This window comes from Perna viridis, chromosome 14 (assembly GCF_037379345.1).
Source record: "Perna viridis isolate PV_CMFRI_1.1 ecotype Kerala chromosome 14, ASM3737934v1, whole genome shotgun sequence".
In the NCBI taxonomy this organism is placed as follows: Eukaryota; Metazoa; Mollusca; class Bivalvia; order Mytilida; family Mytilidae; genus Perna; species Perna viridis.
The window spans coordinates 18,623,152-18,637,969 of record NC_142458.1 but is presented as its reverse complement, the minus strand read 5'-3'; the positions used below and the strand labels follow the sequence as shown (position 1 = coordinate 18,637,969).

At 31.9% G+C, this 14,818-nt stretch overlaps 1 protein-coding gene across 1 annotated transcript; it reads left to right on the top strand.

The window, feature by feature from the left end:
- The first annotated feature begins 5,657 nt into the window (after positions 1 to 5,657).
- LOC148598491 (C-type lectin domain family 4 member M-like) lies at positions 5,658 to 13,994 on the top strand. Its single transcript, XM_088561657.1, has 5 exons — positions 5,658 to 5,898; positions 10,214 to 10,301; positions 11,886 to 11,971; positions 12,288 to 12,384; positions 13,360 to 13,994. Exons 1-5 carry the CDS (start codon positions 5,845 to 5,847, stop codon positions 13,572 to 13,574), a joined length of 540 nt encoding a protein of 179 aa, XP_088417783.1. The 5' UTR covers positions 5,658 to 5,844; the 3' UTR covers positions 13,575 to 13,994.
- The last annotated feature ends 824 nt before the right edge of the window (positions 13,995 to 14,818 follow it).

The following is a 14,818-nucleotide window of genomic DNA, read 5'->3' as shown; positions in this document are numbered from 1 at the left end:
CACTCAGTGGTACAATCAATTCTTTCCATGAAAGAAATCAACAATCTAAATATGCACAGAATGAGATTAATACTTTTATAGTTCAATGTTATAATTATTGAAAGCCATATCAAAACGTATCAAAAGAGGCGAATTCAACTAAAATACAATCACTACAAGAATGCGCTCAATACATATTCAGTGAAGTGGGTTTAGAGTAGCAACATCAAGCACTAAATGGACAAACTTAATATAAAAAAAAATTGGATCGAATTTATTTTTTGCGAAAAATTTATTTAAATATTTGACAATGATTTGAATGACTTGTCTTTTCGAACTATTCTATTTTTGGCAGTTGATAATTCTATCAGATTTTGTTTGAATTACAAATTACAGATTATAAAACGTAATTATATTCATGAATTTAAGCTGATTTTAAGCAGGAGTACATTCTACAAGTATTATTTCATCAAAAGTCAGCAGTCTTAATAACTTCGAGAGGAGTTTATTCATGCAGGTCAAAATCGCATTGAAATAAATTTCCCTGAATAGGAAAATAGTTACAGACTATATAGCTAGTCTTTGTAATCTTATTGTTGTTACAATTATGAAGTGTGTACATATATTTTGTCACTTGGCAAAAGTTAAGGTTTGTATTGTTTTAAGTTGGAGATGAATGAATGAGTTTATCAAAACAACAGATCTGTTAAGTTTTTGTACATTAAAAGTCCTAGGTCCTGAATTTGGCGTTATGTTTATGAATTTCTGTTTTTATTTAGTACTCCATGCCGTTAGATTTTTTTTCTACATATATACGTTCTAGTCAGAGTTATTGGGCGCAACAAGACGTTCTACAGTTGGCACTATTCATACCATAGTACACAGTTCGATTCCGTATTGATTTATATACTAATATCATACTTATTTTTTATTTTTTTTCATTTTTTTATTAAATGTTCGTCATTTTTCAATTGACATCTTTTTTTTTAATTTGTACGGACTTTACACATACATAATAAGAGATGTGCAGCTGTGAACAAAAAACGCAAAACTCTCCAAAAAATCTTTAATGTGCACGTGAATTCGTACTTTGATTACATGGATTCATGGAAAACTTTTTTTTTCACAATTTCAGCTCTATTACAAAATTCGTGACCTGAACCGGAATGGCGCCAAAGTTGATACCTTTGCTTTTTTGTCCCCCGCCACAACGCGGAGCGGGGACATAGAAATGCTGGTGTCCGTCCTAGCGTCCGTCTATCCGTGCGTCCTAAGCTTGTGGATGCAACTCCTCAGAAACAGCTGAACGGAATTAGACCAAATTTTGTAGGATTGTTTTTCACTATATGTTGTTGATCATACTTAACCGCTATTTTGATTTTTATGGTAGTTATGGGACTTTGTTCATTTTTCACATCATTCGCAATAGCAACACATTGTGGACGCAACAGAAACCACTAAACGGAATTTGTTCAAATTTTGTATGATTGTTTGTCACCATATGTAGTTGACCATGATTAACTGCTATTATGATTTGACAATTTTTATGGGAGTTATTGGACTTTTTTCACGTTCTTTTTTGTGGATTTTTTTCTGTTTTATGAAGAATTCTTAATCTAACTTAATTTGATTCATTAAGATACATTAACCTTGAATCCTCACATGGACTTATGAAAGCACATAAGTTTTGAATCTGCTAATTAAACAAGTGTCAAACATTTGTAATTCAACTCTTTCTACAGCGGCGGGGGACATATGGCTACGCGTACATTCTTGTTTTAAACTTTCAACTTCAACACATGTTTCTCTGCACTCATTGATGGTAGGATGATAGGATGGCTTTCTGACAATGATTGTGCACAATGTAGTACAATATATCAGGTAAAATTGGTGTAAACGTGCCAGGAATTTTATAAAATGTTGCGACAACCTAGTAATAGTTACCTTAATGATAGTTGAACATACAGTATATCATATCATATACTTTGATTTCCGAAATAATGTTAAAAATCATTCTTGTGAAATTAAGATTTCAATGTTTAAGCTGACGGAAATCAACGCTATAAATACAGCATAATTTCAAAATTTACCTCAGTGCAGAGGAGGAAGCATAAAATGGAGTGAAAATGACTGAACTTTGATGATTTTTTGAAGTCGGTACAAATAAAATTTGAAATGAAGAGAACGTTTAAAAAATTATGTCTGTGATTGAACTATTGACACCATGTGTTTCCTTGACCACAACTATGAAATATAAATATAAAAATGATAACAAGCTACTTGGAATATTTTAAACGTATGTAGGCTTTTTGTGATTAGCACATTAGTAGAAATTTAATGAGCGCGAATACAACACGGATGTTGCAATTTTGTTTCGTTAGCTGTAAATACCCTTCATAATTACCTTTTACAATCAGGCAATTCTGCAATAAATGATTAAGTCGAGATAAATAAAAATTCCACACTTGTCTATTTTACTTGTGTAAAGAAGAGTTTTTCTTTTTCATGATGCAATTATTCCCATATAATTTTAATTAGAAAAGTTATTTTCTAGGCATAGCTCTCTGACGATATAATTCGACAATTTTCTAGTCAAATACGATGTTTTATCTATATTTTTTCTTAAATATCCCGCCAAAAATGAGTGTTAAAAATCAAATTACAGAAAAATGCAGAACGTGACCCCTATTTTTATTCCATATTTCAATGTAACTTTAGCAAAATGCAACGAGTTAGAAATGTCTGGATGTAGTCTATTTGGTATCATTTATTTCAGTATGATCAAATCTTGCGGGAAGTTTCACTTTGATCTAAAATTGTCTGTAAACTTTCCCGATTTTATAGTAATTTCTCTTTATCAATTATGCAAACACTTCGATAGACAGAATCTCAATGCCATTATAATCATAAATCGTTCTTTATACTTACTGAAACTTGTAACGAAATATTTGATGGTGCGCACATTTTTTCTAATCATTTTTAAAGCAATTATGTACAATGCTATGACGTAAACGCAAAAAGACGATCTGTTTTCATGGTTTTGTTATCAAGGAAAATAATATTTTGAATCCATTGTTTGTAATAGCTATGCTCTTAGAAACAATTCTAGCGAATCTAACTTGAATTATTACACCACATTTCCGACAGTTTATCAACAAGATCATTCAATTCTCTCTATTAAAGTTAAAAATATACCATCTAAAGAACAGTCCTGTCCTGAATAAAAGCTATCGTATGGAAAGAGAGGAATACTGGATACGCAGACTAGGTTCTGCAATACCTTACGGGAGGAATGACAACATCAAAAGTATAGGAAACCTTTTAACCCAATATAACAAAAGAAGTCATAGCCATCGCCACTACATATAATCTAAGATGCATGGTGTCTCCATAGAAGGTCTTTTTCCTTTCATATAAAAACTTCTCGGACTTCATCCCATTCGAAATAAACTCTTTTCTATACCTCTCACTTAATTACACTGCCTTTACTAAACAAGTTTTGAAACTCCTATTTCTGTCATTATACAGACTTGTGGTTATCATTTTAGATGTAAGTTTCCACATTCTCTTTAAACCAGTTGGTGTCAAAGGTCAAGATGAAGAATAACAATCATTTCTGCCACTTCTTGCCAACAAAGGTATAGGTGTAATTAATGCGGATAAAATTCTCAATCACAAAAACATCACGAACAAAATTCCCCTGTATTTCAAAGACAAATCAATATCGATTATTTCTTATTTCTGTACTTCATCTATTGCATCCATAATTTTCAATTATAAAAGACTACTGCGGGACCTCGAGATTTATCACTGCGAGTCTAAACCATCTGACTATTCTTACAAATTCTCTCCATTCAAATATGGTCCTTCCCGTCACGTCATTAGGAGATATTTAAATACCATTGAAAACAAATCCAACCGTATGGTTCTTCTTTCTAGAGGTCCCAAGTATCGTGAACCACGCTCCATAAATTACAATTATAACTTTAACGTAATTGTTGATGCCATGGAGGATTACGCAAGAAAACGAATAAAGTGAAATTCAAGAGGACATCGATTCTCTGTCAGAGTTGGTAAAGGTTGAAAGGTCTTTAATTTTGAAACGTATGAAAGTTCTAATTAGATCGATGAGTGTCAATGCTACATCAGTGTTTAAAGAATTCGCTGTAGCAAAAACATTGTCTACTATACATGACAGATATGTTATCGTACCAGCAGACAAAGCCCAAAACAACATTGTTTTGTCTGCAAAACGTATTACATCCAATGTTTATTATCAGAGGTAGACGTAGAAAACAATAAAAGCAATAATACCTATACTGCTACCACACTTTCCAAAGAAGAGATAGTCGAAACCATAAATCTATGTTATCCTCCTTTTTTGGTCTCTCCGCCACAGACGGTGATTGTGGTCTGTCAACTATGTCCTAAATTCCTAAACTATACAAGATTCCATAAAACAACGCTAAATAACTGGATCTGTAAAGTATACCACCATACCTGTTTCAAATTTAACTTCTATACTCACAAGTTCAAAGAGTGTGTTCTGAACTACTACGACACTTGTTACTTCCGTCAATGTATTAATTCAATACCCCAAAGAAGTTGAGATAAAGGATACTGTAGACACTTTGAAGTCAGTCTCATATCTTGACCTAGAATTCTTACAATTCTGACAAGAGATTGAAGTCATCACTACAGAAGTTTTATGGTCGTCATCATGAACTCGTGGATCGTTTAGGTGTATCCATCTCCACCATGAAAACTTATTTGTTTTTTATTTCTTCTTCATCTCTTGATTACTTTTTCTGACACGAACTTGTCCTGGTTTTGGTTTGTTACGGCATTAATTGATTTAAACTTACCATTTACACTATATATCATCCCCTCTTTTGCAATTTCCCAATGTCCCCATTTTAACTTAAATAGTAAATTCCAATTCCCATCCCGTAGAATTCCATGGCAGTTTTTTTCTCTTTTTGTATTATTACATTATTAACTTAAGCTATTTAATCTTTCTTCAACATTAAAACCAATGATCTTATTTTACTATTCTTTCATTAAATTATATATTTCAATATTTGTATATATTTTATCACGCTTTTATAATCTTCAAAACCCCAAACGTAGTCCACCTTCCATATTCCACCCACTGAGTCCGTATTATTTTCCAAAATTTCCAAACCCCAAAATACCTCTCATAAATACTGTGTCTTGTACCTTGCTTATTAATTATAATACCATTTTCTGTCGTAAAGAATGATTTAATTACAAATTGTTTTCATGCAATTGTAATTTAAACCCTCTGATGGAACGGTTAAGAACCAAATGTATGGAATATATCATTAAGCCATAGGATGCCTTGTAGAATAAAACAACTTTATTCAATATTTTCGCTGGGTGTTATAAATCTAGTATTTTATTATATAATAATTAAAATGAACTGTCAGAAAGCCATCAATTCCTCATCAATGAATGTATGAACAATTAAAAATGCAACTTGAACACACAAAATGTCATTTGAAGACTAATCATTGTAACTCATTACCTATTCACTCATATATGTTATACATCGTTTATAGCATCCACGTTTGATTCAGTTGAATAAAATACATGACACTTATTATCGAGGTAATGAGAGAAGTGGTGTTGTTCGTTGGTTTTGTATCCATGTTTTGTTACGTTTATTCGGAGTTAGGTGTTATTCAAACAGGAATATTCAATTATATTACAACACTACAAATTATAGATAGAACTGGCATTAAGTCATGTGCACGTCGTTGTCTGTATGACAGATCCTGCTTTGCCTTTAACTACCACTCAAAGATTCTGGTTTGTGATCTTCTTGCTGATGACGGATCAACAATGTTCCGGAGTCAAGCTGATACCTTCTTCTCTTACATATCAAGTTGGACATCGGTGAGTAAATGAAACCTTTTTTTTTCATAAATTTTGAATTGATGTCATTTAAAAACCAATATATATGCTTTCCTTAATTAAATTTCTTAACCTTTAGTATTAATTAAGATGTGGTAATACCAATGGTGATCAAGAGAAGACGTCTACCAATCCATTCGTGTCTTTCAGTAGAGCTAAATACAACATACCAATCATATTTATTGCAAATTGTGATGATGTGCACGTGTTTCAATGAGTAATTTTTCGTCAGCAGCATAATTATAAAATATATAGAAAGATTTAATTCCAAATATTTATTGTCAATAACCGAGGGGTTACACAATAACAATACAAAATCAACCTCACTCATCAAAAGACTGAACTTAACTAAGGCGCTCCGGAAGTGTCTTCAGTACTTTGAATTTATTACTGAAGTTAGAAAATTTCAGAAAAAAACAATGATTGGTTATAAAGTGATCTATAGTGAAGAAACGATGGGAATATTTTGGCTATATTCAAGTTAATCCAACAAAGATATATGAAAAGGAAATTGACACTGTTGCAATTTCCATTTAACAATTTTAGAATCATTGTCTGGTATATGGAAAGGCTTGATATGCACCCTTTTTTACACTTTCCTTTTTTTCAAAGTTTCAAATGAATTCGTAAATGCAGGTAGATACACGACAATATTACATTTTCTGTGAATGATCTGAAAATTGTTAATTTTTGCCGCAAATAAGTCCAATCAAATAATTGTTAGCTTTTATAATTTAACTGTCTATGAAGAAATAACCTCATTCACGTGGTGTAAACTAAATATCCTGCGAAAATGAATGACGGGTATTTAGGTATTAAGGCTAAAAACCACTAATTCCACTTTCCATAGGCTTCTATGCTAATTTCACAATATTCAATGGCTTCTCTGGACTTTACCTTAACTTTAACCTGCAGAGGACTATATATCAGCATGATTCTACATATGTCAGCTCACAATCCTCAGAATGGCATGTGGGGTTAGCAGACTTGCAGTGCAGTACTGGTACCGGAAGTGAAGGGTCTATAAATAGCATGGGAAATCCCAGTGTTTTCACAAGATAGGGGTATATTTAAAAATCATTATGGAGATTAGGCTTCACATCACAAGAAGCAAAATGCACCTATAAAATGTACAGAAATGTTTTTCCTTTCAGAAACTGTTTAAATTTTTTAAATAAGATGAGAACTGTTTTCACAGCACTATGAGGAACAGGGGTAATTTCTGCGTAGGACTATTTTTGCGTACGTTCCAAATGCTCATTGGTTGAATTGGTGGTCTGTAACCTAAAGGGTCACTTTTTGTCTTAGAAAAAATAAATAACTATACAGGTATCTTCCTACACACATACTGAATGCATTTGCAAAGTTTCAGTGAAATGTGACAAGCACTTTTTTAAATATTTGATTTTTAAATATAGGGTAACCAAGTTGTGCGAGCAAAAAAGTGACAATATTCTACCATACTTAAATGTATTAAATATTTGCAAAGAACTTTTTCTGACTTTTCAAATAAAAAATATCAATCACAACTTGTTTTTTAACAATATTAATGAAGAAATAGTTTTAAAAGTAATCATTTTCTGAGAATTTGGTCTTTTTTAAAAAATTATTTCTGACATGCCTCCCCCTTTTTCTTGATCACATGTCAAAAATCCTAAATCTTTAAATTTTCACAAAAGGTGATATATTTGGCTTTAAATTGGTAAATACAGTGTTTTCACATTAAAACATGACCAGTAAAGGGCACCTAAAGCAAAAAAAGTACTCAATAATGGATTTTCCATGTTGCCATAGGGGAATGCTGATATGGCCTTATCCGCAGTAATGAAAGTGAGTTTTTCCTCATTTCTAACCTAATTTTTGCTCAAATCTACACAAAACTTGATTTCAAGTGCTTATTACCACCATATTTAGGTAAATATAGCCCTCAAAGTTTAATATTTGATATTTTTACTAAATTTTCTACACTTTTTACAAGATAGGACATAAAAATCAGCCAAAAAGACCAATTTTCAATAATTTGGACCTATAACTTAAAAAAATGCATATTTTGAAGGATTTTTGTAGTGTATTCCTCTCATGGCAAAGTTAACAAGATCTTCAAGTAGTTTAAAGCTATTTCAAAAAACTTTTCATTTTGCCATGGCTTCTCCTTAAGGCTAAAAACCACTAATTCCACTTTCCATAGGCTTCTATGCTAATTTCACAATATTCAATGGCTTCTCTGGACTTTACCTTAACTTTAACCTGCAGAGGACTATATATCAGCATGATTCTACATATGTCAGCTCACAATCCTCAGAATGGCATGTGGGGTTAGCAGACTTGCAGTGCAGTACTGGTCACCGGAAGTGAAGGGTCTATAAATAGCATGGGAAATCCCAGTGTTTTCACAAGATAGGGGTATATTTAAAAATCATTATGGAGATTAGGCTTCACATCACAAGAAGCAAAATGCACCTATAAAATGTACAGAAATGTTTTTCCTTTCAGAAACTGTTTAAATTTTTTAAATAAGATGAGAACTTTTTTCACAGCACTATGAGGAACAGGGGTAATTTCTGCGTAGGACTATTTTTGCGTACGTTCCAAATGCTCATTGGTTGAATTGGTGGTCTGTAACCTAAAGGGTCACTTTTTGTCTTAGAAAAAATAAATAACTATACAGGTATCTTCCTACACACATACTGAATGCATTTGCAAAGTTTCAGTGAAATGTGACAAGCACTTTTTTAAATATTTGATTTTTAAATATAGGGTAACCAAGTTGTGCGAGCAAAAAAGTGACAATATTCTACCATACTTAAATGTATTAAATATTTGAAAAGAACTTTTTCTGACTTTTCAAATAAAAAATATCAATCACAACTTGTTTTTTAACAATATTAATGAAGAAATAGTTTTAAAAGTAATCATTTTCTGAGAATTTGGTCTTTTTTAAAAAATTATTTCTGACATGCCTCCCCCTTTTTCTTGATCACATGTCAAAAATCCTAAATCTTTAAATTTTCACAAAAGGTGATATATTTGGCTTTAAATTTGTAAATACAGTGTTTTCACATTAAAACATGACCAGTAAAGGGCACCTAAAGCAAAAAAAGTACTCAATAATGGATTTTCCATGTTGCCATAGGGGAATGCTGATATGGCCTTAACCGCAGTAATGAAAGTGAGTTTTTCCTCATTTCTAACCTAATTTTTGCTCAAATCTACACAAAACTTGATTTCAAGTGCTTATTACCACCATATTTAGGTAAATATAGCCCTCAAAGTTTAATATTTGATATTTTTACTAAATTTTCTACACTTTTTACAAGATAGGACATAAAAATCAGCCAAAAAGACCAATTTTCAATAATTTGGACCTATAACTTAAAAAAATGCATATTTTGAAGGATTTTTGTAGTGTATTCCTCTCATGGCAAAGTTAACAAGATCTTCAAGTAGTTTAAAGCTATTTCAAAAAACTTTTCATTTTGCCATGGCTTCTCCTTAAGGCTAAAAACCACTAATTCCACTTTCCATAGGCTTCTATGCTAATTTCACAATATTCAATGGCTTCTCTGGACTTTACCTTAACTTTAACCTGCAGAGGACTATATATCAGCATGATTCTACATATGTCAGCTCACAATCCTCAGAATGGCATGTGGGGTTAGCAGACTTGCAGTGCAGTACTGGTCACCGGAAGTGAAGGGTCTATAAATAGCATGGGAAATCCCAGTGTTTTCACAAGATAGGGGTATATTTAAAAATCATTATGGAGATTAGGCTTCACATCACAAGAAGCAAAATGCACCTATAAAATGTACAGAAATGTTTTTCCTTTCAGAAACTGTTTAAATTTTTTAAATAAGATGAGAACTTTTTTCACAGCACTATGAGGAACAGGGGTAATTTCTGCGTAAGACTATTTTTGCGTACGTTCCAAATGCTCATTGGTTGAATTGGTGGTCTGTAACCTTAAAAATAGACGGATTTTTCCGATTAAATGTTGATGACGTCATATACACATTTCAAAATTCGGTCTATTAGATAATGGACAAAATATATTATCCAATCAGAAAGCTTTTTTTTTTTTAAATTGGATATTCAATAGACTTGTAACGAACATAAATCGCAATATTTATTATGCACCCTGTAAAGCCAAAAACAAAAATAGTTATACGATCAGGGAGGAAAGATATATTGCTAGAATCACAATATATTGCAGAAAGTGACATGGATTGGTATGACGGAATTTGTATTTGTTTTACGGTTGGGTAAATTTGTTTTGAAATTTTATCTCTTTTTGTAGGTGAATGATCCATGTTTTCCGAATCCCTGTTACAATAATGAAATATGCTTGAAAACAAAGAGTGCGGGATATTTCTGTCGGACAACTGGTAACTATTATAATTGGGTGTTCAAAACTTAAAATTTGACGATTTGTTTTGTTTTACCAATATAAACTTATAAGCAATATATTTTTATTATTATTATTTTGGCGTGTTTTTGCGAATATTTTCCATCTTGATTCGGTTTGTGTTGTGGTAGATCATGTTTTCAATCCACTGCAGTGTCATGCCAACAGATAGGTAGTTAATGTTTCCCCAACAGGCACATAAAATGACACGGGGTTTTTTGATAAGTGTCTGCAGGCTACAGATTTTGCAATCTTTCATTTTATAATTTTGTTTGGCGCAGCAGACTAGTACAAATTAAGGTAAAATCAGGTCAAAATTAAGTATAACGAAATATATATTAAATCACTGGAGTAACTGGTACCGCAATGGACCTGACTTTATACATTATCTAAAACGAAATGTTGGGTTAAATCAAGGTTTTACAGCTCGCCAAACCTCCGTCTTCCATTCTGGGGGGAATATACTTTTGATGAATAAATAGCATTTACATGATATTGTGTCAAAAGCGGTAAATCAGTGGTCCTATCAGCACAGAGAATAGTTTACCAAAAGTAATTATTACTCATTTTTTAGAAAAAAAAAACTGAGCATTTTTTTAACCATGAACTGATATTTGAAAAAAAAACTGGTAAAAGAATTATGAGACACATTTTCTCATGCCCATGATTCAGCCTGTTACTCAGATATATATGACCATCAAGTAAATCAGAATAGAACTTGCTGTATCGTAGCAAATTAATTTCGAAATATAAACACAATATGCAAGAGTTGAATGTATTTTTCAGTATAGGTAAGGAAAATATATCGTATGAATACAGAAACAGGTCGACTAGGAGAGGAGCACACACTTCACGTCCAATTGAATGCCAACTTGTTGTTGAAATAGCTCCTTAAAATGTGACAAATATTTTATAAATAAGTGAATCAATCATGCTGCAAGTCTGCTTTTCTGTGTGGCACATTTTACTCTTCTGAGATTTTTACAAGTCAATCCGTTGTTTATCTTTGCGGCTGGATACATATCTATACTACAATCAATCATCTATCTTTTTTCTGGACTACAAAGTTCTAAAAGAATGAAACAGATTTAATATTAAGTACATAGTCCGATTTTCCCACACCAGTCTTGCAAGATCTCCAAAAATATTTGGAAAAGTGTCAGTAAACAATAGTGACGTTCCAAAATACTTAGGAACACTTTAAAAAATCAACAAAATTTTCACTTACTAAAAGCATATTCTTTATGATTATCATTGCATTCACTCATTAGCATAAAGATGCAATGTAATAGACAGTTAACACGAGCATTGCTGACAATTAAATTCAATAACTTAGATATTTTTGGTACTTAAAAATATTTCTATCATTCTGCCCTAACTGCTACCCCTTTTGTGTCTTGTTCATTCTATAACTGCTTCTTGAATTGTTCTCAAACTACTAAGTTTCCTGAAAAGTATAAGCTGGTCTAATTTGAATGAAATTGATTTTAATCCACATAAACAGAAGATGTCGGAAATGAAGTAAAAAAAAATGTAACGCTACTGTTTTACGCTTTTCTTTCAGCAAGACAATGTCCGGTCGGATGGTCTGTTCAATCTGGTAAATGCTACATCATCCCTAACGACGCACGAAGCTGGTTAGAAGCAACGGTAATGAATTCAAAACGGGATTACTCGATAGTTTAGTTCGAAAAAAAGACCAAAACCTACTAGTAACGTTAAACATTTGAAATAGAAATTATTTCATTTCAAGCACCACATGTGTAGCTGTTACAGCTTACTGACTTGTTACTTATGTTATACCCAAGTTATAATCAAACAATAAATCCGTTGACGTATATAGCTCTCTTAATTATGGTTCTAATCTACGTATTTCTTCTTCTTGTAAAAGAATTGTGTAATTATTTTTGTTATTTTTTGGTTTTTTTTATCGTTTTATTTTATTTTATTTGTCTGTACATGCAAGACTTATTGTGCACAAATTGGTGGAAAACTTGCAGAACCTCTCAACGATGACCAGAATAATTTCATAAAGACTGTTCAAACTAATAATGCAGGCAAACGTATGTATTGAAATAGACTAAAATCTTATCATTTTTTTTTTTATTTTTTTTTTTTTGTAATTTTTTGATTTTTAAATGTTATAGTAAACTTAAATTAACATCTGTAAATTTCAAAATTATGGAAAATAACTCTCTAAATGACATTGGAATGCAATAGGAACCGTTAGAGTTTTTTTTCAATAGGGATCATCCAATTAGAGCCGACAGATTGGAGTGAATAATTATATAACATTTCATCATATAGACCTATAAAGCAACATTGTTATACAAATAGAAATGAGTAACCTTTTTGGGGTGAGAATTTGCAGGATTCTTACCTGGAGTGCTACTTGATTCTTAACAGACAATAAAACGCGTCACCTCCAAAACAATTTAGACGGACATTACCATATTACCGAACTTGGGTAAACATTTCTGGGTTTGATTTGTAACGCCACTTTAGTAAATCTTATCTTCATAAATCAATAAAATAACTGATGAAGAAGCACGAGATTTTTTAAAATTACATTACAAACTGTATTCAACCCTCTTGTACGAGTCTTTTTTCATAGCATTGTTAACTTTGAGTCGACGAATTCGCCTCTGAAATTCAAAATACATCAAACAATGGTGAAAGCAAAAAAAAAACGTCCAGTGGAAAACGTCAGCGTTAACATAGGAAGAAAACAACGAAGAGTAAGTCGAAATTGAGTGATAACTAGGGAATTCCAAAATTTGATTTTTAGGTTTGCTTTCTTTTTGTCTTGTTCGAATGGGGGTTTGTTTATGTTTTTTTTTTATAAAAAATGAAAATGATAGCGTTATCAAATAAAATGAAGGTGATAACGTTATCAAATTTGATACAAAGGCAAGAAAAAAAAAAACAAATACAACATCTTTTAAATGAAAACAAAATCCAAAGATTGTAGTGAGTTATAATGTTCAATTTTACAAATTGGTTTATGCATCTAAAATATGGTTTTAACTCAAAACTAGCTTTATGGATTGGTGGAACAGACAGTGCAAATGAGTCAGATTGGATATGGGCAACCAGTACAATTAGGATTTCAACATCGCTTAAATATTGGGCTTCCGGGGAGCCAAATAACTTCAATGGAAACGAAGACTGCCTCAGTATGGGTTCCCTTGGTTGGAATGATAATACTTGCTCCTCCAAATTCATTCAAGTATGTGAAAGAGAAACTTGGTAATATGTGAAAAAGAAAATCGATAATGTGTTAAAGAGAAACTCGGTAATGTATGATAGAGAAAACTCGGACAGCTTGAGCCATTTTATATTACAAATTCCAGGAAGAATAAATGAACTTTAAAGGACGTTCAATGATCCCCAACAAAGTGTTTAACTTTTTACAATTTTGTGTGTGTGTGTGTGTGTGTGTGTGTGTGTTTGTGTGTGTGTGTGTCCATTTTGTGTTTGTAAGCGTTTTTATGAGCTAGAATGTGTTTAATTTTATTTGGTCACTTGATTTCACATTCCTAAACATGCTAATTAGTGAAAAGGAAACCTTTGTAATATTTGAAAGAGAAAGTAGTTTGTCATCGAACTTTATTATAAATATCAGTTGATTTTCTCCCCTTCTCAAGAATTTTCCCGCAAATTATTTCCCTATTAAAAGGGCAAAAATATATATGTCTGTATGATTTTGTAAGATTACAGAAAAGAATAATAAAAAATAGGTCAAAATAGACAAAATAGAATAGACAAAAGTATTTTTCAAGGTAATTCAGAATCCTATCTTACTAAGTTCATTCACTAGAGTATTGCTCTAAAAAGGACAAAATCATTAGCGGAAGACATGAAATAGTTAAAACAAAGAAGAATATCAACAATCACATTCGTCTAAGGCGTCAGTAACGATGTCGATGGTTCGTGTTTTAGTAGGCTTTTTAAACCATGCAGCATTCAGGTAAAAACTAATACGAACATTCATTCATACATTGATGCAACTCATGTTAAACCGGTGATTGTCTTCTAGATTTGGATAAGTACACGATTTAGCAAAAAAGCAACATCAGGTAGTTTAATCCCTCTACTGCATGAAGTGCTTCGATATTCACACAAAACAATTACTTCACTATGACAACACACAAAACAAATTTAAATAATTCAACACTGCAACTTATTTTTCCATATTTTGAAACACGTGATCAACATCTTAATAAAATATTAATGTTTATTTCTTCGGTCCATTAGAACGTGTTATATTATGTTATTGCAAGGATGGGAGAGTTGTTAAATTACAGAATCTTAGGTTAAAGGAAATATGTTGGTATATTCAAATTAAAATCAGTGAGTGACTTTAACAAAACATATCGCCGTCATATACAAATAACTTATTCAATTTCAACTTGAACTAGGTATATTCTTGCACACAGCGTAACAGATGTTCCCTCAATTTCCCGATTGCCACAGTAAAAACATTATTGTTAACTT